This window comes from Mesoplodon bidens (assembly GCF_964165515.1).
Source record: "Mesoplodon bidens genome assembly, chromosome: 9".
Lineage (NCBI taxonomy): Eukaryota > Metazoa > Chordata > Mammalia > Artiodactyla > Ziphiidae > Mesoplodon > Mesoplodon bidens.
Genome location: NC_138166.1, coordinates 61,123,104 through 61,147,777, shown reverse-complemented (window position 1 = coordinate 61,147,777; position 24,674 = coordinate 61,123,104). Strand labels below are relative to the sequence as shown.

The 24,674-nt window shown below is 52.2% G+C and overlaps 1 protein-coding gene across 1 annotated transcript; it reads right to left on the bottom strand.

The window, feature by feature from the left end:
• Nucleotides 1-515: 515 nt before the first annotated feature.
• On the bottom strand, nt 516-14,718 carry GHRHR (growth hormone releasing hormone receptor; the record flags this gene model as incomplete). Its single annotated transcript, XM_081243964.1, has 13 exons — nt 516-641; nt 2,437-2,478; nt 3,074-3,203; nt 3,781-3,872; nt 4,555-4,624; nt 5,197-5,257; nt 5,545-5,698; nt 7,143-7,275; nt 8,024-8,121; nt 9,248-9,351; nt 10,039-10,146; nt 10,274-10,376; nt 14,662-14,718. The coding sequence occupies 13 exons, from the start codon at nt 14,716-14,718 to the stop codon at nt 516-518; spliced, it is 1,278 nt and encodes a 425-aa protein (XP_081100090.1).
• Nucleotides 14,719-24,674: the final 9,956 nt, after the last annotated feature.

The window sequence follows — 24,674 nt, the reverse complement described above, 5'->3', positions numbered from 1 at the left end:
TAACACATTGGAATGTTTGCCTGTGGGAGGAGGGGAATGGGAGTGCAGGTAGAGACAAAAGAGAATACATTTTTTTAATGAATTAAACAAGAGGATCCTTGCACAGACAAGTGATGGGGACGTGACATGAACTGAGACGCGATAAATGCACGTCTGCACCGGGGGTTCAGATAAAGCCTACAGATCCCTCCCCTGCAGAGGCGCACGGTTTCACTCAAACGTGTATCTATTCATTTACAAGTTTATTGGCTCCTCTGGCGTTGGGCTACGGTCCAGACTCCAGGAAGAGGAACATGAGAAGAATAGACAGGAACCAAGGAAATCAGAGGTGGACACACAGAGACCCGGGCGAAAAGAGTCAGGGGCAGGACAGGGAAGAAAGGCTGGGCAGCAGCTTGGGTGGAGGCGTCAACTGACGGTTCCCAGGGGGCGCTGCTCCCACTCCTCTGAAGGGTGGTGGGCCCGTGTAGCTGCCCAAGTTCAGGTGTGGATTCCAGTCACGTGATGTGGCCAGCCTAGCACACAGATGTCAGCACCTTCGCCCTTGAGTGGGAAGGCATCGTCCACTTGGCGTGAGTCCTCCAGGCTGGCAGAAGTTCAGGATCATGGCCACGCCATCTCCGTGAGATCTCAGTCCTCACCTCCAAGCAAGGACAAGAGGGAGGATGTTAGGAAGGTCCCACTGCCACTTCTTTACTCAACCCCAGTAGGGCTGAGGGTGCAGGGGGAGACCATGCAGGAGAAACAGAGACAGGGGTTCCTGGAGCAGGAGAAACTATGGTTGGCCACAGCCACTGCTAAGTACTACCTCTAGAAGATACTACTTCCTCCTTCCTGTATTTCTGACTATTCCCTTTGACTCCTTTCCCTTTTAGCACTGCCTTTGTCTGGGCCCAATTAAAGACATTTATGGGTGCTTTCTTGAGTTTCTGGCCAAAAAACTACTCTGTCTTCCCCAAAAGCTTAGACCATCCCCTGTTCTGGGGCTCATTCCTGCCCCTGCCCACTGAGCTAAACTGTGGCCACTGGGAACCTGTCCAGGGGACATGACCTGAAGGAAGAGAGGCCTCCAAACTCTGTCTGAGGAGGTGCAATTGAGGGGATTGAGAGTAACTGAAAGAAAAGCCACTTGGGAGATGTGTGTGGGGGGATGTCTGTATTGTCACATCTCCAAGGGGCTGCTGGGGCAAAGAGGCTGCTGAGAGGCTGTGACATTTCTGACAGAGCTGAATTTAGGCTGTGACAAAGACAAAAAGGAGACAGATTTCCATTCAACATAAAGGTGAGCTTCCTGATGATAGAAAGTGTCATTGATAGGTAGTAAGCTCCCTGTCTCCAGAGGCATTTAACTATCTGGTCCCCAAACCTCTTCCTGGGATAGATCCCTTCACAACTCTCTGTGGAATCCCCTTTTCCAGATCCCACCCACCTCGCCCCTCTCAGCAACCCCAGGGCCCATGAGCCACTACAATCAGATACTGCAGTCCTGTGTCTGCATCCAGACGCCAGATAAGGCTGCAGAAGACTCCGAAAGGCTAGGGTGGGAGCAAAGAATGTCAGAGGGGAGGGAGCCAATAAGAGACAGTGGTGGCAGAATAAGGGGGTGCAATGCTCCACAGCTGGGGTACAGGTCCGAACATCCAGGTCTCCAGCAGAACACAGAGCCCACAGCAAATCCTTGGCCAGCAGAGGGAGCCCATGACTCTGCCTGTGCACACAGCAACAGGACCTAGTTGTCTGGGGCACTGAGTTAAATTCTCCCACCCCTCCCCATAAAGCAAGTCTGTCCTAAAGGAAAAATGCAAAGTGTCTTCTGGGTGGGATGTTATGATTCACTCCTCTTTACCATCTCTCCATAGTTCTACATGTGCACCGGTACCATCTATTCTGTCTATTCATGTGTTTGTCCACCTCTGTTTGGTCTGTTCTTTTTGTGCATCTCTCCTCCAGGTGCTCTCTCTCAGAGTCCCTGGCTTTTCTCTCCATCATCCTCCCTGTCTCTGCACTTGAATTTATTTTCCTAGACTTTGTATGCCTACCTCTGATTTTCTTGGTTCCTCTGTGTCTTGTCCCTGTCTCTCCAGGAGCTGACTTATTCCTTCCCCCACTCTCTCTCGTTCAGTTTTAGAAACACAGAATTAAAGGATCCTTTTAACCCACCCCTGGATCCCTCTTCTGATCCCTGAAAGGCCTTCTCCACCTCCTGCTGAATGGACAGTAATCTTGGCCCAGCCCAGAGGAGGGATGGATAAAAGATGTGTACAGGAAGTATTCAGGTTAAGCTCAATCCAGGAACTCAGGACAGATTTCCACAAAGGATTGCAGGACTCAGTGTTTGGCCTGATCGGGGATTTACAGGGGCTGGGCAGGAGAGAGGCAGCCTTAGGACTGGTGGGAGGGAAGGCTTAACAAATAAGGATAGCCTGAGTCACATACCTCTTGGTTGAGGAAGCAGTACAGGATGGCAACAATGAAGCCCTGCGGGGCCAAAGAGAAAGGACCCCATCACCTTGGCCTGGCCTCAAGGTGTCTGCAGTCTTCCTAGTACCTTTTTCCCCTACTCTCCACCAGGCTGTGACTTGGACCAGGTCTTTGGGAAAAGGGAAAGTAGACGTATTCATCACTTACCATGTGCCAGGCATATTGTCACATGTAATTGTCATAGCAAGCCTGCCAAGGCTGTAGTGTTGGCCCCGTTGGCCTGTTTCTCTGATTCTCTTTATTTCTGCATCCCCTAGTATTAAGCACAGAGCCTGACACATAATAGGTGCTCAGTAAATGTTGAATAGATTGGATGGATGGATGGATGGATGGATGGATGGATGGATGAATGGATGGGTAAATGGATGGATATGTAGATAGGTGCATGAGTATTTGAATGAATAGAGAGATGGATGGATGGGAGAAAAACAGACAGATGGATACTTGAATAGATGGATGAGTGGCTGGAAGGAAGAATAACAAGCCTAGTTGCCCTCACCCTACCATGAAATCAACCAAGCCTGTGGGCGGCAGCACCTTCCTCCTGCCCAAGGACTCAGAGGGAAGGAGTGAGTGCTATGGGGGTCCTTACCTGGAAGGAACCCAGTCCCAGCTCCAGGGGGAGGCGAATGCCCAGGCCAGCACTGTCAGGCAGGAAGTTGAAGATGACGTAGTGAATTCCAAACAGCGGGATGAGCAGAAGGGTTGACTTGGAGAGACGCCTGCAGAAAAAGACAGGCCCAAGGCTGGAATTAAGTCCCGTGGGCCCCTACTTACTTTCACTTCCCACCAGTTTCCCATATCAATTCTACATACCAGCCACCCTGGAGAACTCCTCACATGCACCCTGGGCTTCCTTACTTTGGGCCCTTGGCTTCTGCTGTTCCCTCTGCCAAATTCTCTTGCCTCAATTTATTCTAGTCAAGTCTATGCATCTTTCAAAGTCTAGTTCAAAGACACCTCTTCCAGGAAGTCTTCCCAGACTGTACTCCAACCCCACCATCTGTTTAGAAAGGATCTCCTTCCGCAGGCTCCCGTAGAAATTGATCCCAACACTCATCAGCCTATTTGGCCTGGCAACTGGCTGTTTGGAGCCCCATCCTTCCTATATTGTGACCTACTGGAGGGCAGGGACCATATCTATTCTCTCTGGGGACATAGGGACAAGCACTGGACCAGGATCATGGATGCCTAATCGTGCATAAAAGAGAACCATGCTGACTCCTACTCCAGTTATGTCCCCAGAACCCCCAGAAACACACACACACACACACACACACACACACATATACACATTACCAGTACTGATGCTGGGTGTGGAGGCTGCCCTGAGCTGGCTCCAGTTTCCTCAGCAAGATACGTATAATATTGAGAAAAAGCCCAAAGTTCACCTGGAAATAGAGGTGTAGGAAGGTGGAAGGCAAGGTTCACGGGTGACCCAAATGGCCTGGGGTGAGACATCCTTGGGGATTAGAAACCTCAAATCCTTGAGAGGCAGGGATGTGCAGGTAGATGGAGGTGCAGGTCATTGCTCTAGACCTTGTCACCTGAGACTGGACAGTCCCATGGGGGCTCAGGGTCCCCCTCCCTTTCCAGTCCCAGGACCAAGGGTGGGAGATCAGGCCTTGCCATCCTGCCTCCAGCACCTCTCAGGCTCTTCTCTGGCACAAAGCATGTGGCCTTCTGTTTGCACAACTGCAAAACTGACAAAAATGCGTACATTCACCCAGGCCACAAAAACCAGTCCTAGCTGCCCTGTCTTCCACGTGGGAGCAGGTAGGAGTTTCAGCTGCCGCGTCTTCTACTCTCCCAGCCCAGCCTCACTGCAGTGGTAAGTGATCCGCAACCAGGGTGCCAGACTCATCAAAACTCTGAGCTAGAAGAGGCCTGAGCGTTGGTTTTACCAATGGGCTGCTGAGGTCCAGAGAGGGCCTCACAGAGAATCTACAGCAGAACAAGGCTGGAACCCCAGGTGTCCCAGCCTGGAGTCGTGTTTCCTGCTGTGTATGGCTGCTCGGTGGACCCAGGGAGGTTGGCTGAATAAAGCACAGGACACTGGCCCCAGGCACTGACCCCAACGGAAATGACGATGGGTCCTTTGATGATCCACCAGTAGGGAGAGCTGTCGTCCAGGTCCCAGCACCTGGGGAGAGGACAGGCCGGGACTGATGGGGAGGGGGGCGGGGTGGGGGGAATGGGGTGGGAAGAGTGCAGCTGCTGGAAAGCCTTCTTCTGCGGCACCCATGCTCCTCCCTCCTCCCTACCTACCAGCCTCTGGGTTCCTCACTTTGGAATCTGAGCCCTCTAGCCTCACCCTACTCCCAACCAGCCTTATCTATGTCCTCTCAGACATTTAGGCATTTTCCAAAGGCGTGCCCTGATCCAAGCTGGGTTCACTCCTCTCCACCTAGGTGGTTGAGTTTCTCAAAACTCAGTCTGTTTGCTGCCTTCTTGTGGCTCCAACACTCCCCCTGTTCCAGAAGGCCCCCACTTACAGCCCCCTGCCCCCTGAGCCCCGAACCCTGAGATTCTGCGCCCCCTTCTTGCCCAGGCTCAAGTGCCTTTTGTGCGATCCACGACTGCATCTCCCACCCCTCTCCCAAGCCTGGGAGTTCTCCTCTTCCCAGCTTGGAGGACAGCCTCATTGCCTGAGCGTCCAGTCCATGCCCCATGGGGACCCAGTACGGGTGTCATGAAGGGATAGCCCAGACTCACGCAACATCCTCAAAGGCCAACTTGCAACCCACCCACATGCCGGTGAAGAGCAGGGGTAGCCCTGAGGGGGTACAGAAAAGACACGAGTAAGGGGTCTTCATCCTGCGCCCACCTCCCACCACTACAGCCAGTCACACAGGGCACTGTGAAGGCAGGACCAGGAGAGAGCTCAGAGCCCGGGGACCTGGCCCTGAACTCCAGCACTTGCTGTAGGACTGTAGGCTGCCTTTCCTCTCCCTGGGCCTTGGGGTCATCGTGAGTGAGATGAAGGGACCTTGGTGTGAGCTACCTGGGCATCCCCGACCCCCCAACACCAGCACAGTGCCCAAGCCAGCCCTCGGTGCTCACCCCAGCCAGCAAAGACCAGCCACCAGAAGGTCCTCCTTGCACTGGGTGACGTGGAGGCCAAGAGGCAGGTCAGGTAGACAGCTTCTGCCAGCAGCCAGCTGAAGTTGGTCATGGTGGCGAAATGGGAGGTGGCCACAGAGACCTTGCACAGAACCTGCGGGCCAGGGGCTGGGCGCTTCAGAGCCCGGACACCCAGTGGAGCCCCGCCAAGTCTCCCCTACCCTGCTCAGGCCCCAAACCTCCAGGTCTCCTCCACCTTGGGCTGCCCCAGAGGGGGTGTGGTAAGGTAATGTGGTGGTTAAGAGCACAGATTTGGGATCCAGACAGCCTGGGTTCAAATTTACCATCTGGATAACCTACCCACACCTTAGCTTTTCATCTCTAAAAGGAAAAACCTGCCATGCCGGCTCGTGGCCTCATCATAAGGATTAAACGGAAACCCTGTATACAAATTGCTACTGTTTTTACTCTCACCCCATCCCTCCTGAGCTCAAGTCAATCCCTAGAGCTGAGGATATGGAACACCATTTATTCATGCACGGCTCCATCCTGTGAACAGACACACATGTACCCGTGCATGCATTCATGCATTCACTGCATGACTCTGCTCATCTGTCGGGTGTGGAGCGCTCGCCTCTGAGCTCAGAATGGCCCAGGCTTGGTCCCTCTCCCACCGTTCAGCTGCTGGGTGACATCGCCAATTATCCCTCATCTACATATGGGACTAAAATGAAAATAGATGTAGGAAGTAAAAGGAGATAATATATGTAAAGCATTTAGCTGGCACATAAGTGCTCGATACATATGCTATTATTATGTCTTTCATTAACGAATGAAGGTCACCTGTTGGTTTGTTCATTCATGTAGATGTTCATTTCCAGCATGGTGTCAGAGTACCTGGTAAGTGCCAGGCCACCACACTCAGCCCAACTTCCCTTATTTTCGGTCTCTTCTCATAGCCCACCTCCCTGCCCCCAGGATGACACCCCTCTTTCTTGGACTTGCCCCAGCTTCTCCTGTCTGTGAGAGCGGGTCCTCTCACACTGGACACGTTCACCCTGGTCCTCCCCATTCCCTCCCTATCACTGCTGCCCACCCAGCTCCAAAGCTATCTCCTCCCTGAAGCCCTCTCCTCTACCTAGTGGTCCCATAAAATCTGGTATAATCTGTCCCCGTAGGCACCCGGGGTGCTTCTCAAGGGAGGCACACGGCTCTGCCTAGGCCCTGACATACGCACGCCCAGCACAGACAGACAGTGCTCAGAGGAAGTGTGAAATGGAGAGGCTGGCTGGAGTGAAATGTGGTCCGGGTTGGGATATGGGATGGGGAATGGGACAGGAATACAGAATATGGAGTGGAGAGTGGAATAAGGGAAGCTCTGTGGATGGGCACCGTCGTCCAGGAAACAGCCGGAGGATTTAGAACTTGACCTCAAGGAGGGGGAGGAAGGGGGAGGGGTGATTTCCCGCTCTGTCGCTCTGTCGTTAACAAAGCGGGAGTCGCAGGGTCAGCCCCCGCTACCCAGACAGGCACGTCTGCATCTCTAACCCAACCTCCTCGCCCGCACCCGCACCAGCACCCCGACCCATGGCTGTTACAGTGGAGAAGCTGCAGTGGTCCGTGTCCTCGCCGTGAAAGAGGGTGGCATCCTTCAGGAACACAGCTCCCGCCTTGAGAATAAAGGTGATGAACAGCTGGGTGTGTATGTAGTTCCTGGGGCAGTGGAGCCTCCTGGGGGGGGGGGGACAGGAGGGGTGAGGAACAGGAGGCAAGGTGGGAGAAGGGCTTCTGGTGTGCTCAAAGCGGGCTTGGGGAGGCTGAGCAGGGCGGGAGGTGAACTGAATTGGCTTGGATTGGATTGGATCAGATTGGATTGGATGGATTGCGTTGAACTTGAGGCTTCAGCAATAACCTTGCAGGACAGCTGGGCTCAGGGTAGGTGAGAAGACAGAGAATAGCAGTCCCTTGCCTTCAGGGAGCTCACGGTGTGGAGGACAGAGGCAGAAAGGACAGGGTCCTGCCCAGGGGGGCCCCCTGACGATCAGAGAGAGGAGGCTCATCCCCACGAGACAGAGAGCAGCGCAGGCCAGGCTGGGGGGTGGGGTGAGGTGGGGCTTTGAGAGGGCAGAGATCAAAGCATTAAAATAGTCAAGAAGGGCTTCACAGAAGAGCCAAAGAGGATTCTTGAGACAGATGAGAGCTGAGCTTTGAATTTTAATGGATATGAGGGCCCTGAGAAAAAAGGAGGCAGGCATTCCAAGCAAATAGAATAAGTTCCACACAAGCAAAGGTGTAGAGGTGGGAGCCAGACCTGGAGTGTGAAGGGATGGGTCTGCTCCTGGGGGAAGGAAAAGGAAAAGTTAGAAATGGCCGATGCCAGATCTGGGAATGTCTTGAATATCCAGGTAAGGGTTCAAGTTTGGTGCTGTGGACGATGCAGAGGGCGTAGTTTCTGGAGCAGGTGATGAGGGTGGCGAACCTGAGGGCAACCAGGATGGTGATGGCCATGAAGAGGGCCACGGCAGAGACGCTGTGGCCCATGGTGTAGATGATCCTCACGGTGGAGAAGTAGGATTTCTGGGGAAGGTGGAGACGGAGGAACGCTCAGCAACTGGGCCTTTGAGGAAAGGGAGGCTTGACAATCAAGCAGGTGACATTTTCAATTCTATCGCGAAACTGCCCATGTCGGGGCAGGGGTGTCTGTGGGGACCACAGCAAACTCCCTCGGAAACTGAAGCGAAGCTTTTGTTTGCAGCCTGTTGGCTGGTGAGGAAGCAGGGGAGGGGTGGGGGAGGGGAAGGGGGAGCTAGATGCTTAACTCTGGCTGTCGCTGGGGGTAGGGGAGGCTGCCACAGAAACCGCACGTCCCTGGGGACTGACAAAGCTCAGGAGGAAATCGGGCTTGTTTATTGACATCCAGCTTGCTCACTGGCTTGGGAACACGACATCCCCAAATAAAGGGGACAGCCAGGGACAGCTTCAAGGACAAGCTCTTTCCAAGACCAAGGATTTGGATCCATCAGAGTCAAGCCTGGACTCCGGAGCTGGAGACGGAGCATGCAGCCTTGCGGGGAGGGGATCGATCCGGGACCCAGCTCCACTGAGGGATGCAGGGGCGATGGCCCCTCCCAGACTCAGTCTCTTTATCTGAAAAAATGTCAGACTCATGCTTTGCCTTCAGGGCTGGGGGGAAAGAGATGTGGGATTATGGGTGTGGAGGCACCTTGCAAAGGCCCTGCTCACTTTGGAAGTGTGGGGTGTGCCAGCTAGGTTAGGGGGCAGTGACATCACTCCAGGCTTTGGTTTCTCTCGCTTGCCCACAGACTGAGGGCCAGAGAGGGCAAGGAGCTCGCCCAGGACCACTAAGGGCCTTTGTTTCCCGGAACTATTCTCAGCTCCCTGCCCTGGAGGCCTGGGCACAGAGCGGGTATGCCAAGGAGAAAAGAAGACGGTGGCCCGCACATCTCCCTCCCTGCCCCCTGCCTCCCCGCTCCCTCCTAGCTGCACGGCCCACCTGTCACCCTTGAGCAAGTTAGCACGAGACCCCCTCTCTTCCAGACACTGCCACCTTCCGGAAATGTGCGGTAATGAATATTCCAACCTGCTGACTACAATGGGAACGGCGGCCCCTACAGCTGTGCGGTCCACCACCCAATCAAACATCCACGACGACCCTTCCTCCAAGATGCCAGGAGCCTCTCACCTCTTCAGTTAGCAGCTCCAGGGGCACAGGGCAGGCCTCAGGATAGGGCGGGAAGGGCTCAGACCAGCCTGTGATGGTGCAATCCCGCTTCAAGGCCCCGGCCCCTGGGAGGCAACAGAGGCGAGGAAGGAGAGATTTTGTCAGGACAGCTCCTTCTCTCTCCCCAGGAGAGGTTGGGGAGCCGGGGAGGGACCCTGGCAGGGTCTGCACAGACAGCCCGTCTCTGCAGCAGAGAGAGAGGAGCCTTCTCTCCAGAGGCCTGGGGTCCAGGCCCAGCCTGCTTGGGACACGGTCTAGGAACTTCCTCTCTGGCCGCAGACTCACCTCCTGTTCATTGAAAGAATGGTTCCCTTGAGGAACAGAGTAGCGAGGTGGGCCTCCAGCGTCCTAAGGGCAGCGGGGGGAAAGGAGGCCCTCTCTGCCCCTGGAGGGGCCGTCCACCCCAGACACCCAGGCCAGGGAGGTGAAGCAGGCAACTTCCCAGAGGACATTTACTCCATTCCAGGCCCTGAGTTCAGCACTGCCAAGCCCCGATCATTAACCCCACCCTCCGCGCAGTTACTGCTCTTGTTTTCCCCAGGTCACGGGAGGTCAGAGAGCTGAGGGTCTGGGAGGGTGACTGACTCGCCCAAGGTCACACTGAAAGAGGGGAAGGGGGAAGGTGGTGCTCAATCCGGGTCTGCCTGGCCCCAAAGCCAGGGGTGTGGCCACCTCATTCTGCCACCACCAGATGAAACCACATCACCTCCGCGTCCTCCCCCTTCCCCCATCACACCCCCATCGCCCCTCACCTGGCTCTGAGCTGAAGTGAGAGAAGAAAGCTGGACAGGGGAGGCTCACCCACTCGCCAGAGCCTGCCGTCGGCCAGCACAGCAGCCCATCCCAGGTCCTAGGGCAGCCTAGGCAGCGAGATGGGGGCAGAGGACACTCAGCCCAGGGGACAGGCTTGTCCACCATCCTGAATGGGAGGCTGGAGGAGATCAGGAAACCCGTGACAAGCCACCCCCGCCCTCCCAAGCCACGTACCCAAGGTGGAGTTGGACATCCCCTCTGCCGCTTGTAGACAAGCTCGCTCATCCTCTCTCAGCTGGGTGATGAAGTCACACTCTGGGTGCACGTGGCCCAGTACCTGCAGGAGAGAGTTAATGGGATGAGCTAAGCCAACTGGATGCTTCTTCTGGGTCTGCTGGTCTAATGACCTGAAGACAGAGATAAAGCCTGATTCATGTCCATGGCTGTGCTCTTAAGCACAGGGCCTGACTCATCCAGGTATGCTTAGTGGATATTTGGACGAAAGGCAGGCAAGCAGGAAGGCAGGGAGGCAGAGAGAATAGAGATTTGGACGGATGCTTCCCCTTTTCATTTCATGGAAGTTCTGAGTCACATTAAACAAAAGTCTTCAGAAGATCTCACAGAGATGGCCAACTCAATAATGCATCCATGTAGCAGCCTTTTTTCCTTCTTTGTTTTACTCCCCTACTCTGTACTCCCACTCCCCGAAGGCAATTCTGCATAAAGTACCTTGGTAGAGAGAGTAATGGCCCCCAAAAATGTGCAGGTCCTAATCCCTGAAAGCTGTGACTATGCAACCTTACAAAGAGACTTTGCAGATGTGAGTAAGTTAAGGATCTTGAGATGGAGTGATTATCCTGGATTATCTGGGTGGACCCAGTGTCATCACAAGGGTCTTTATAAGAGGGAAGCAGGAGTGTCAGGGTGAGATAAGGAGATGTTCTGACAGAGGCAGGGGAGTGAGTGTGTGAGTGTGTGTGTGTGTGTGTGTGTGTGTGAGAGAGAGAGAGAGAGAGAGAGAGAGGGAGAGAGAGAGAGGGAGAGATGAAGATGCTACACTGCTGGCTTTGAAGGTGGAGGATCATGAACCAAGGAATGCAGGTGGCATCCAGAAGCTGGAAAAGGCAAGGAAGCGAGTTCTCCCCTACAGTCTCCAGAAAGGACCATGCAGCCCTGCCAACACTTTGGTTTTAAACCATTGAAAACCATTTTCGACTTCTGACCTCCAGAATTGTAAGAAAATAGATTAGTGCCGTTTTAAGTCACTAAGTTGGTGGTAATTTGTTACAGCAGCGATAGGAAACTAATACAACTACCTACACAGATGCCTTTGTCTCAGACTCTGCTTTCAGAGGTACCCTGACAAAGATATGTGAAAAAAATGGGTGGATTAGAGAGAGGATAGATGAATAAGTGAATGAGTAGATGAATGAGGTTTAAGAGCAGATGAATTTGGATTCATGGATGAATGAATGAATGGGTAACTGTGTGGCTGGCTGGTAGAATGAGTGAACATACGTACAATAGATAGGTGAATAGATAGACGGATGCATGAACACATGCATGGATGGATGGATGACTGGATGCATGGTGGATGGGTGGACAGGTGGATGGATGAGGGCATGCACATGAAGATGGATGGATAGGTAATGGATAGATACATGGAGAGATAACGGGTTAGTTGTGTGACTCAGTAATCATGAAGGATTACAGTTTTAGGAGTTTCCCAGAGCCTGATGCCACCCAGTGACCACAGGGAATGATCCCTGGAAGCTGGTAAAGAAGCTCTTTTTCTGGAAACCCTCTAGCAGTATTTCTGAAAGTGTGCCTCATGATCTAACTGCAGATCACCTGGGATGGAGCCAAGAATATGCAGAGATCTATGGCTGGATCTAGGACTTTGCATTTTAACAAGTTCTCTAGGAAGCTGGGAGTCAAAGGCAGGAATTCTTAACACCTCTCCCTCCCACTGCCCCAGACTGGAGAAAAACTGAAATGGACTGTCCAACAGGGCACAGCCCCAGACAGATACATGTGAGGGAACCCAGCTTTATAAGACATGCTCCTTACACTGTGAATATGACCCATAGCCCACATTTGTGTACAACATGCACATCAAATTCAATCAGTGTAGATTTCTGTCCCCAAGGATTTCACAGGGAGGAGTGGAGTGAGGGTGGGAGCTAAAACCTAGTCCTGATAGATCCAATACAAATTGATCAGAGGCAGGACAGGCACTATGGGAGGGTGGCCCTTCTCACAGGGACCGAGAAGGTGGCATTTGAGCCGGACCTGAAAAAAAAGGAGCATTTTTTTTTTAATTGGTGAGGAAAAGAGCACTTGGGACAAAGAACGTGCACAGACAAGGGAGAGGGCAGATGCACCTGAGCTGAGTGAGGGGAGAGCCCTTCCCATGGCCATCCCCGCACCCACACGCACACACACATGCATACACAAGCTCCGATGTCTGGCACAGAGTCTGTATCAGCAGGTGTTTAATTAACTCCCAGTGTCCTTTGACAGAAATCCAGGCACGGCAAAGAGCACAGTGGATGCGAGACAGGGACTGGGGTCAGAGAGAAGGGACTTCAAACACCAGAGTGGGGACAGTGGACAGTAGGTGACCACATGGAAGGGACCCAAGGACTGGCCAGTGGGCTAGGAGAGGACCTGGAGACCCAGCCCAGTAAGTAGGCTCACCCCTACCAGCCCTGCCCTACGGGGAAGGACACCCCTTGTCCTGACCTGCTGACCCTGTTCGCCCAAATCCAGCTTGGACTCAGCTCTGCCACCTCCTGCTTGGGCCCCTGGGACCTCAGGTTATAGATTTCCACCTGCCGCCCAGGCTCTGGGTCTCCAACCTGGTGGTGCCTCTTGGCTTCCTCCCCGGGACTCAAGGACCCAGGAGCCATCTCAGAGCAGAGCATCTCCCCAGTCTTAACTCCCCCACATTCCCCAGTAGCAGTCTGATGGTCAGAAGCGGGTAGATGGGGAGGGCAGACTCTCCTGATATGGGACTGCGAGCTCCGTCTGCCTTTCCTTCCCCTCCACGTCTGCAGCCCATCCCTTCCTGGGATACCTTCTCAGGGCCTGACTAGGGAACCACTGAGGCCAAAAGAACTAGGGCCCCTGGTGGGAAGCCTCCCACCAAAAGGAGAGACAGACAGCCCTCACAGTTCCTAAGGGGAGGAAAATTCAGGGAAGCCCAACTCATGACCCAGATGTGTGGTGATGGGTGGAGACGGCACGGGGTGGGGAACAGTGGACCGTTCCAAGACTTACCCAAAGGCTCCTGACGGACGCCCCCCGCCCCACTCACCTAGGGCTCGGGGATCATCTGGCCCCTGTACCGGACCCATTCCTCCTGAGGGGAGACTGTGTCACCCTGCGTACCTCGGCCTTGCTGACCGTGACTACAGCTAACCCGGGGTCTGTGCAGGATGGAAGCCACACTGGGAAACAGTGACTTGGTGCTGGCCCTGACCCTGCCACCAGCAGCTGAATGACCCCCACGGGATCTCAATCTCCCCTCCTAAAAATAGAGCATTCATTGTAGGGTGCACACTGATGAGAGGCAGGAGGCGCCCCTCACTGAAGAGGGGAGGGCGTAGAAGTCTCCCATACTGCACCCCGTGCCCAGCCTTTGACAAGTCAGATCTGACTTCATGCACAACAGCCCTAGGGGGCAGATACTGTGTTCTTTTACAAAGTGAGGCTCAGGAAGGGACTTGCACAGATCACACCGCTAGTTTCACGGCTCCAGGATTCAAGCCTAAAGGCCATGCACGAGGGGCATGTGCAGCAGTGTCTGGGAGGCGCGGCTCGGGCCCCCGCCCACATACACACACTCACACGCAAGCCAGTGGAGGAGAGGGAGCCCTCAGTCCCCGCGGGCTCTCAGGAGTCCCCGGGAGCTGCAGCTGCCTCCCGAGACCTGTGTCTCCCATCCACGTCCCTGTCACTTGCATGCACTCCGGGAAAGCATTCTGGGGAACCGCGGCACATTCAGAGAGCGCCCCCTCCTGGCAGCCTGTTCTCCAGCACGCTAGGCTTCCGAGCAATATCTGATGATGGACAGCTTCTCAGGGCCCCAGGGCGTATCATGCGAGGAAGTGTCCCCCAAATGCCGGAGGGGAGCAGCTGCTCACTTACTATCCAGGGCCTCTCAGTCCCTGGCCACACCCTCTTCAAAGGAAGCAACCAAATGGAGTGGCTCCAGGGGTCGTGGGGAGAGGGAGGGCTCTGGGGAGCTTGTCGGAGGAGGGGGTGTGGATAAGACTTGGGGTGTGAAGGGGGGGCGGAAGTACTGTCTTGGGACAGAGTCTTGTGGCCCCCAGAGGGTGCAGACAGGCCCTGGGGGGAGCAACGGGCAAGCAAATTCCGTTCAGCCCCAGGAAGGACGGTTTGCTTGTCAGAGCTCCCCAGGAACGAGCAGGCTGCCTGGGAAGGGAGGGCGGGAGAGGAGGGGGCCACGGAGGAGATGAGGAGTTCTGCAAGTCAGGCCACCACTGGCTTGGTAGAGAGACTCCTGTGCTGGTGAAGGGTGGACCCCAGTACGGCCCTGTGGCTCCCAGATCTCGAGCCCAGTGGGAGGGGCAGGAGGGTCTGAGCTGGCTACTCACGATGGGTAAGGGGCGCAGCAAGCAGAGGAGGCAGGCACCCCACACCTTGCTGTCCATGGTAGGGGCGTGGCAGCGGCTCCTCGGTCAGCCTCGCTGAGCCCCGCTCTCCTGCCCACTGTCCCCTGCTCCTGTCGCCGCTGCCAGCACACCGTCTGCCTCCCCTTCCCAGGTGGCTGTTTGCATAGGCAGGAGCCAGCGAAGGGGACAGAACGGCTGAATATTCACCAGGATTACAGGACACCGTGCCCATCTCAGCCCCGGCCTTGGGGTGGGACTCCACGTTCCCAGGAGAAACGGGTTGGGCCCCTGCAACCCCCTTCCACTCTGTCGGTAAGTCGGCCTGTGTCTGTCCTAATACCAAGGTCACAGAGAAATGACAGCCACAGGACACCTCTTACCCCAGTAGGTCAGTATTCTTTATCGTTTTCTTCTCTGAGCCCAGCCCTCTGCGGGCCCACCCTGGAGAGATTCAGAGAAGAAGAAGAAGGCCTGGACCCACCCTCAGGGAGCCCCCAGTTTGGTTGTGATCCCAGCCTCATCCGCAGTGCTGGAGGGTGAACTCTGAGCCCTGGGGTGAGGTGAATAGGGTGTCAGTGGGGGCTGGACAGTAGGAATGAGCTTAGAAAAGGGCTGCGCAATCACGAAGCACCCATATGGGCTGGTAGAGAAGGTGACATATCAGCAAAACCTCATTTCTGTTCCCGGCAAGGATGCCAGCCTGGATGGCGAGGTGAAGTCTGCAGGTGTCCAGGCTCTGGACTTTACAGGGGGACCTTGTCAAGTCTCTCCAGAAGTCCTCATGGCAACAGATAAAAACAGGAAACGTGCAAGAAGATTCATGGAGCTAAGCCATCCTGAATGGGGCAAAACCACTGTTATCAGGGGCAGAAACAAGAGGACCTACACAAGAGCTCGGATTATTTTGCATATTCATTGCCTGGTTATTTTTATTATAGTTTTAGACTTTAAAATGAGGAATCCCAATTGGCCAGGCTACAGACAGTGTTTTAAATTGCCCTGGATCCTCCACGGCACCGGGGGGATTGGAAAACACATTTGATCTTCCAGGGCCCTGAATGTGCCAGTACCTGGCAGGTCCCAACGTCTGCGTGCAGGTCTGCATTCCCAGAGCTTGACGGGCCAGACGCTGTGACACAGACATGTTTACAGCCTAACTCGAATCATGAATGATGAAGCTCCTTGCCCCTGCCACGTCTGGATTGAGGAATCGTTTTACATCAGCAGGGCTTTATTTTTCCATTTGTGTTCATCACCAACAAAGAAAAATATTTTGAAAAGAAAACATGAAGCATCCCCGGCCCAGACATTCCTGCCCTTGCACTAGCGTTTTCATGTGCTTGGCCGTGACCTGGGGCAGGTCTCACACCACAACTAGCTCGCACGTTTGCAGGACGAAGCAGAGCCCCTCTGTTGACAGGCTGAGTGAGGATGCAGTGCCGGAAGCGGAGCATCAAACAGGTGTATCTTTAAGGGACAGCCAGAGTCTCTGTCCCCTAGCTGCAGAGAGACAACAGCCCAAGAACAAATACCGCAGTAATCACTGTTAATAATTAGTGTCAGTTAGTATTACTGAAGGTTAATAATTGATATTAATACTACTGGTAATTATTATCTAAATTAGCGATTCTTTTTTTTAAAGAATTAATTTTTTAACATCTTTATTGGTGTATAATCGCTTAACAATGTTGTGTTAGTTTCTGCTGTATAACAAAGTGAATCATCTATATGTATACCTATATCTCCATATCCCCTCCCTCTTGCGTCTCCCTCCCTCCCACCCTCCCTATCCCACCCCTCTAGATGGTCACAAAGCACCCAGCTGATCTCCCTGTGCTATGCAGCTGCTTCCCACTAGCTATCTATTTTACATTTGGTAGTGTATATATGTCCATGCCACTCTCTCACTTCGTCCCAGCTTACCCTTCCTCCTCCCCGTGTCCTCAAGTCCATTCTCTACACCTGTGTCTTTATTCCTGCCCCGCCCCTAGGTTCATCAGAACCATTTTCTTTTTTAGATTCCATATATATGTGTTAGCATATGGTATTTGTTTTTCTCATTCTGACTTACTTCACTCTGTATGACAGTCTCTAGGTCCATCCACCTCACTACAAATAACTCAATTTTGCTTCTTTTTATGGCTGAGTAATTTTCCATTGTATATAAACTAGCGATTCTTAACAAGGACAAATTCTGTGGCCTGGGGAATCTTTGGCACAGCCTAGAGTCAGTTTTCAGTGTCACAGCCAGGGGTCAGGGGGTAGGGAGGAGGTGTGACACGGTGCTATTTTTATGTAAGGGATAAAAACCATAAAAATTGGGCACGCTCTTAAACATCCTACCATGCACAGGATGGCCCTCACAACCATCTAAAAAATGATCCAGGCTTCCCTGGTGGCGCAGTGCTTAAGAATCCGCCTGCCAATGCAGGGAACACGGGTTCGAGCCCTGGTCCGAGAAGATCCCACATGCCGCGGAGCAATTAAGCCCGTGCACTACATCTGCTCAGCCTGCACACTAGAGCCCGCATGCCACAACTACTGAGCCTGCCTGATGCAACTACTGAAGCCCGCACGCCTAGAGCCTGTGCTCCGCAACAAGAGAAGCCACCGCAATGAGAAGCCCGCGCACCGCAAAGAGGAGTAGCCCCCGCTCGCCGCAAATAGAGAAAGCCCGCACACAGCAATGAAGACCCGAAACGCAGCCAAAAATAAATAAAATTAAAAAGAAAAAAGAAAGAAAAAATTAAAAAATAATAAATGATCCACTCCAAAGGTCAATAGGATTAAGGTTGAGAGACCCTCATCTAATCGTTTGTGTTCCCCAAGGTTCCCCCAGGCCCACTGTCCCTTCTGAAGGGGCCAAGGTCATTGAACTACCATCTCTATCTCTGTATCTGCTCAGGGTTCAAATTTTGACTCCACCACTTACCAGCTGTGTGGCCTTGGGCAAGTTATCTAACCTTTCTGAACCTCAGTTTTTCCAACTGAAAAATGAGGATGATACCTTGCTTATAGGGTTGATGGGATAAGCAGATAAGGAAAGGCAAATAAAGTACCTCATACAGAGCCTAATTCATAGAGGACAGCATGTTACAAGATGGACGATCCACAAAGAAAGTTAGAACAATCAATTCTTTGTGTGGAAAATATAAGATTAGCTCTCTAGCTCACATTTACAAAATATAAATTCTAGAAGGCTTAAAGTCCCAACTGTAAAACAACAAAATAATATTTTTTTCCAAAAATGGAAATTTGTTTTTATAACCTCAGAAGAAAGGAAACTTTCTTGTATACAAAATTTAAAGCATAAAGAAAAAATTAATAAGTTTGACCACATCAGTATTAAAGAAAAAGTATATTCAAGAAAGGACCCCATAAATAAAGCTACAAGCAAACTACAGGCTGAAAGAAATATTTGTGACCAACAATGACAAAGATATAGTATCAAAAATGTATTTTAAAATACCCACAAATTAATGATAAGGAGAAAAATAACCCAATAGAAAAGTGAGCAAAGGATATAAACAGTCAATTCAGAAAATAAGTAAAACAGGACCAATGAACAGATGAAGAAATGCTCAACATCACTAATACTCAAGAAAATGAAAATCAAAATAATAATGAGTTACTCTTTTTCACTTATCACATTGCCTGAAATTTTATGTCTGATAATATAATGTTTGGAATTATGTGGGGAAATGGTACTTTTATATTGTGCAGATAGGAGTGGACATTGGTATATCTACTTTGAAAAGCAATATAATATAATCTTTACAATCTATAAATGAACATACCCTATAAACCAGAAGTTCCACTTCTGGATATTTGTTCCAGAGGGCAGTACTATTTATAATGTGTAGTAAAACCCAGAAAACAACACAAATGTCTAATGATAATGGAATAGCAAAATAGAATGTGATATATTCATACAACAGAATACTGTAAAGCATTGAAAGGATAAACTAATTCTATTTGTATCAACATGGAGAGATTTCAAAAATATATACTTGAGGAACTTCTGCTTCCCTACAAGACAGAGTAACAGAGAATGATTTACTCTTCTTCTACTTTAACAGCAAGAAATTTAAACAAAACATACAAAATATTAGATTTTAATGGGTGAAGGAGAAAAGCACTCATGCTCATCTCCACGGGCACAGAAAAATCATTTGACAAAATCTAATACCCTTTCAAGATAAAAACACTCAATATGCTAAAAACAGAAGGGAGCTTCCCTGACATGATAAAGGCCACATATAAAAACCACAGTGAACATCATACTCAGTAATGAAAGACGGAAAGCTTTTTCCTTAAGATGAGGAACAAGACAGAGTGTCTGCTTTTGTCACTTCTAGTCAACATAGTACTAGAAGTTCTAGCCAGAATACTTAGGCAAGAAAAAGAAATAAAGAGTACCTAAATTGGAAAGGAAAAAATAAAATTATCTCTGTTCACAGATGATACAATTATATGTAGGAAAATCTTACATATTTGTATATATAAAAGTTTTTTTTTTATGTCTGGAAGCTCCCACATCAAAATCCTAAAAATGGAGAAAAGAGGAAAGGGACAGGTTATGGAATGTGAGGAATGGTCAAATGGAACCGTCGCTTTAACTCCGATATTCCAGTGTTTAAGAAAAATATATTTGTGCACTACTTGGAAAATTAAATGTAAAAGATCACAGTAGCTAGTGCTTAATTTTTCCTTGTCACTGGTGGGTATTGTAGATGTCAGGGTGGGGTATGTCTGCACCACAAGCAGTTGGGCGTCTTTAAACAGACCATCAAGGTCTTCCCTGAGAGCCCCTCCAACCCACAGCAAAACTCCCAGGGAACCCAGCCCCAGTAGCTTTTCAATCGTGCCTCTGTCTGATGCCCCCTGGTGGTGATGCTGAGCAACTGCTGCCTCTTCCTGATTCCCGCAGGAGGGGCCGAGCTGGAAAGCGGCCCCTGTCTCAGGTGGCTCCAGGCGTGTCCATAACTGGGGCTGGGGTCTTGTAGCTGGTGGACAGGCCTCAGGGTGCAGCTATTTCTGGATATTTGGCCGGGATCTCCCTTGCCGGGGTGGGCTTCAGACAGAAGGTATTCAGAGCAAGGCCAGAGCAAGCCCTATACCTGGCTGAGTTTTAGCCCCTCTTCCTGTTCCCTGAGTCTGTCCTTTCCTCAGGGGCAGGAACAGGCTAGCACAGGAGCTGGGGCCCTGGGGCCTCAGAATGGATCCCTACGGACAGAAGCCCCATCCTTGGCCATCTGAGGGGGCACCCCACTTAGCTGAGGCTCTGCAGGGGCTCTGGCTGCCTGAAGCCATAATCATTCTCACATGTACTCATGGCCCAGCTCTGCCTGAGGCCTGGAGCAGGGCTCAGTCTCTGTCCAGAGTCACAGGTCAGCCTGCCATCTTTCTGGGGTCTGAGTTGGATTGGACCAGGTTTGGGGCTCAGACTGGGGTCAAGATCACGGCTCAGTCTCCAGCCAGGGTCAGGATCAAGATGAGGACCAGAGCTGGGGATGCTTATATTCTCTGGGCTCGGAGGGTGAATCAGTTTCTAAGTTTTTTAGGTCAATCTCAGAGTCCCAAAGGGAGCAGAAATTATGGCCCCGCAGGAACACCTGCTAACTGGGGGCGGGGCAGGGCGGGACAAGGTGCAGACAGGGCGGTGGGGTGCGGGAAGAGCACTGGCCTTCAGCGAGGCGACATGAGGACAATGTGACACTTTGTTTTCCTCTAACTGGAGAAGGCGCTTTGATGTGTGCATGGATAACTCCTTTCTTATAAACTTTAAACTCCCCCGAGACTTTCCCCTCCTCCTGGAGCAGGCTATCTCCAGCCAGGCCTGACAAGAGGTGCTATGTGTGAGGGATAACTGTCCCTGGCACATGCCCAGCATGGATAACTGTCCCTATGTTGCAGAAGGAGAAACTGAGGTGCCCGAGGTCACACGGGAAGTAAGTTCTCTGAGTTGGGACTGGGACCCAGGTCTCCAGGTTCCCAGCCTCGGGTGCTGTCTGTGGCCCAAGTTCCATGCTATCATTCACTGCAAGGTTCTGATTCAAATTTTCAATGGCTTATTTTGGTGTTAAAGAGGTTATTACACAGTAACTGAAGGTGCTGGGAGCAGAGTCCCCAGAGCTCTGTGGGATTCTCACCGAGGAAAGGTGCCCCGGCCCCAGTGAGAGGAGAGAATGAGGTTGCACACCGCCAACCCCCCCCACTGTCCTTACTTTCTGGATGGGGTAAGATGCCCTCTGCAGGCAGAGGAAGGACTCTGTAGCCGAGGAAAGATGGACTCCTTCACCCACTTTCCTCACAGGTGGGGAGACAGAGGCCCAAAGAGGGCAGGAGACCTACCCAGGGTCACACAGATGGTCAGAAGCAAAGCTAGGGTGCTACCTGGCCAGCCACTCCTCCCAGAGCAATGGGAGACGGGGAAGTGGCCCTGCATCCAGGGGCTGGGCTGGGCTGGGATGCCAAGGCTGGGGGCTGAGGAGGGTCAGCAGAGGGCTGCAGGGGTGGAGGTCGAAAGGCTGCAAGGCTATAGCAGCACCGGTGGTGGAATTTGTTCTGCGCAAGACTCTCCCTGGCTACAGTGTGGCCAGTGGTCAGGGGAGGGCAAGAGCAGCTGGGAGAAACCAAGGGTGGCAAATTCTCCACAATAAATGAATTCCTGCCACAGGTGACAGATGGATGAATCTCAGAAACTGAAGATGGAGGGAACACCCCAGAAAAGTATCCACAATATGCTACCATTTCCATAAAGCTCAAAAAGAGGAGCATTAAACCATAGATTGATTAGGCACATATGTGTGCATGATAAAAAAAAACCCTTTTTTTAAGCAAAGGAATGATAAACACAAAATTCAAGATAGTAGATACCTCTAAGGGGTCTTCAGGGAGTAGGGGACACATAGCTAGATGCAAATTACTGGAAATGTTCTAGTTTGGGGGATGAGTGATGGACTCATGGGTGTTTACTATATTATTAAACTTAATATTTTAGCTCTACAATAATTACTACTTATATCAAGGTTACTATGTGCCAGGCCCTTTAATGAGCACATTATATACATGAGCTCATTTAATCCTCTGTGAGGTGGGTCCCCATTTTACAGATGAGGAAACTGAGGCACCAGTGATTTTTTTGGAGATCACATAGCTGATATGAGACCCTGGATTCTAATCCAGGCAGTCTGATTCCGGAGCCCATGGTCTAAACCACTCTACTGGGCTACATATATTATTGTATAAGTATGTTATTTTTCAATGTCATTTTAAAAAGTTAAAATGTACAGGGAGAGGTAAGAAAGGAGGCCAGCACTGTGTTCCACGCCCTGCCCCAGGTAAAATCCCTCCCTCCCTCCCCCTCCTCTTCCCCTCTTCTCCCTTCCACCTCCTCTCTCCCTACCCAACTGCCCATACCCATCTTCTCTGGGCACCGAGCTCTCATTTGCACAGCAGGGTGGCTGGTGCAGTCAAGGCAGCTGGGCTGAGCCTGGAAGATTCGTGGAGAAAGTAGCCCTGGTCCCTGCTTTGAGGCCCTGGGGGCGGGGCAAGAGCTCCCTGCCCCCTGGGGTGGGAGAGGCGGTCCGTGAAGGAGGGGCCGGCTGTCCCCCGACGCCTTCTCCTGGCTTCTCCCTGCAGCTTGATTCTCACCCTCCCCGCCCCAGCCAGCCCCCTTATTTATAAACCATATGTCCCTGGGTCCCTGCCTGTCCCTCCTGTTTGTCCAAAGCTTCAGCTGTTTCCCCTGATAACTCGAGGACCAGAGGTCTTGGGGAACTAGGAGAGGCCCCGGGGCAAGCAGAGTTCAGGGATGCTCTGCTGGGCCCCTCCTCCTGCTCAGAAAACCTTCAGGGGCTCCTTATGGATGTTGCAGGATCTGATGCATAGAACTTGCTCAAAAACTGGTAGTTGTCCCCATTGAAATTTTTAATTTCTGTTGTTGCCGCCCAGGAGCAGCTCCAGACTGCTTGGTCACGTTCCTCAAAGTCGGGAGGGGAAGTGACTTGCCTTCACTCACACAGCAAGGCAGTTTGAGGTTCTCTCCTCTTCACCACACTGCCTTTCTACTCCACCAGTATGAAGAAATGGAGAGAACTTGGGCCCAGACCATGGCTCTGAATCCTGGCTCTGCCCTTTCTAGCTGTGCAACTTTGAATTGGTTGCCTAACCTCTCTGATTTATACTTTCTTCATCTTTAAAATGTAAACATTGTCTGTTTTGTTGAATACTTATACCCAGAACAATGCTTGACACATAATAGGAGCTCCAGAAATATTTCTCCATTGAATGAACAAGTGAATCCCTAACTCGTAGCTCATTTATGAGTATCAAGCAAAGCAATATATATGAGAATCCTGCACAGTGCAAAGACATAGCAGGACATTGCAAATGGGCTTCCCCTTGCCCCTTCACTGACCACTCTGAGGGCTCCAGGCTCCCTTCTGATCCCAGTCCAGGGTCTCCCATCTCCAAAGCCCAGATCCATCCTGAAATTCCCAGGCACCAAGAGCGTGGAGCCTAAGGAGTCGGCTCAGAGCACCCAGGCCAGCCTCCTCCCCAGAGGCTCCTCTGGCCTGTGCTTCCCTCTTCTCTGCCTACCCTGTGGTCCCTTCTCATGATGCCTGGAGAAACAGCACCTCTGGCTTCCCGTTGAGGTCCAGCCTGCAAGGCCTGCATCCCCTGGACACCCCTTTCCTTTCTTCTCTTTTGTTCAGCAAACATTTCCCTCACCCCATGACCAGTGGAGGTGCACAGGTAGGCAAGCTGAGAGGGCCGAAATCAAAACGGGGAGCCAGGTGAGTCTGTCAACCATGCCTGGGCACCCACTGTGCTCAGAGCAGTTCTGGGGGCTGAAAAGGCCTTTGCAGAGATGGATTAGGGCTGCCCCGCAGGGATAGGGAAAGGCAAAGACGAGAAATGATCTCAGTGAAAGACAGCCAGGGATGAGGGCCAGAGCAAGCTCGGGCAGCAGGAAGAGCTCTAGTCCTAGCAAGGACAGAGCCCCCAGGTGAATGAGTGAAGGGCCCCTCTCTCTGGCCTCAGATTTCCCAGCTCTTTAATGGGGTCAGGGATGTAGGTGTGGGGGATTTGGGCAACTCTTGATCACCCCCAGACCTTCTCAGCTTCCTGGCATCATCATAGCCGATCCCCGTGGTCCCCACATGCAGACACGGCTGTCCCAGGATACCCAAGCGAACAGGCAGCTTCTACTCTCAGCCTGATCTGCTAAGGAGCCCTACCCACCCCCTTCCCGACTTCCTCCTCCATCCATTAAGGCCCAGAACTTGCCTTGTAGGGCCCACAAGGGATTAGCAGCCAAAAAGAGGAGCGTAGGGGCCATGTGAGCATGCAAGAAAGGCCTTGGAAATTGTCCCCCTGGGCATGCTCAGCCCTGGGAAGGGTCCTCTCTGGCTTCCCCAAGAGTTTCGCTGAGGTACAGGGTGGTGTTTCCACCCTGGGAAGCCCCAGAGTATGTGGAATGAGGGCCAGCCTGTAGGTTCTGCCTAGGCGCCCTCCTCCCTTGGCAGGGGGCTGGGCCTGGGTCTCCAGCACCAGCAGCCGGGGCAGAGAGGGCTGGGAATGATGGTGTGTGGGCCCAGACTCCATGAGAGCCCAGAGTGACCCACCTTCCTCCCAGCACCGTGCTATGGGGAAACTAAGTTGGGGGAGGGGTGCTCCAGGTCCCCCAGCCCAGCAGAGGCACAGATGACTGGGGAGGACAGGTGCAGCACAGTCCTGAGCCTTTCAGAGCTGGACGGACCCAATCCTGGCCATGGGGGATGTCGGGTCTCCCAAAGCATCCTGGAGCTTCCAAGGACGGACCCAAGGCCTCCATCCCTCTACATTCCCCACAGCAAGCACAGAGCCCAGTGGGCCTTAGGAAGAACTGCAGAGGTATGAGTTGGGGTGTGAATGCCAAGACCCCCGGGCCCACACATGGGGAGAGGCCTCCAGGCATGAGGTTTTGAAAGGACTTTGAGCAAAATCCT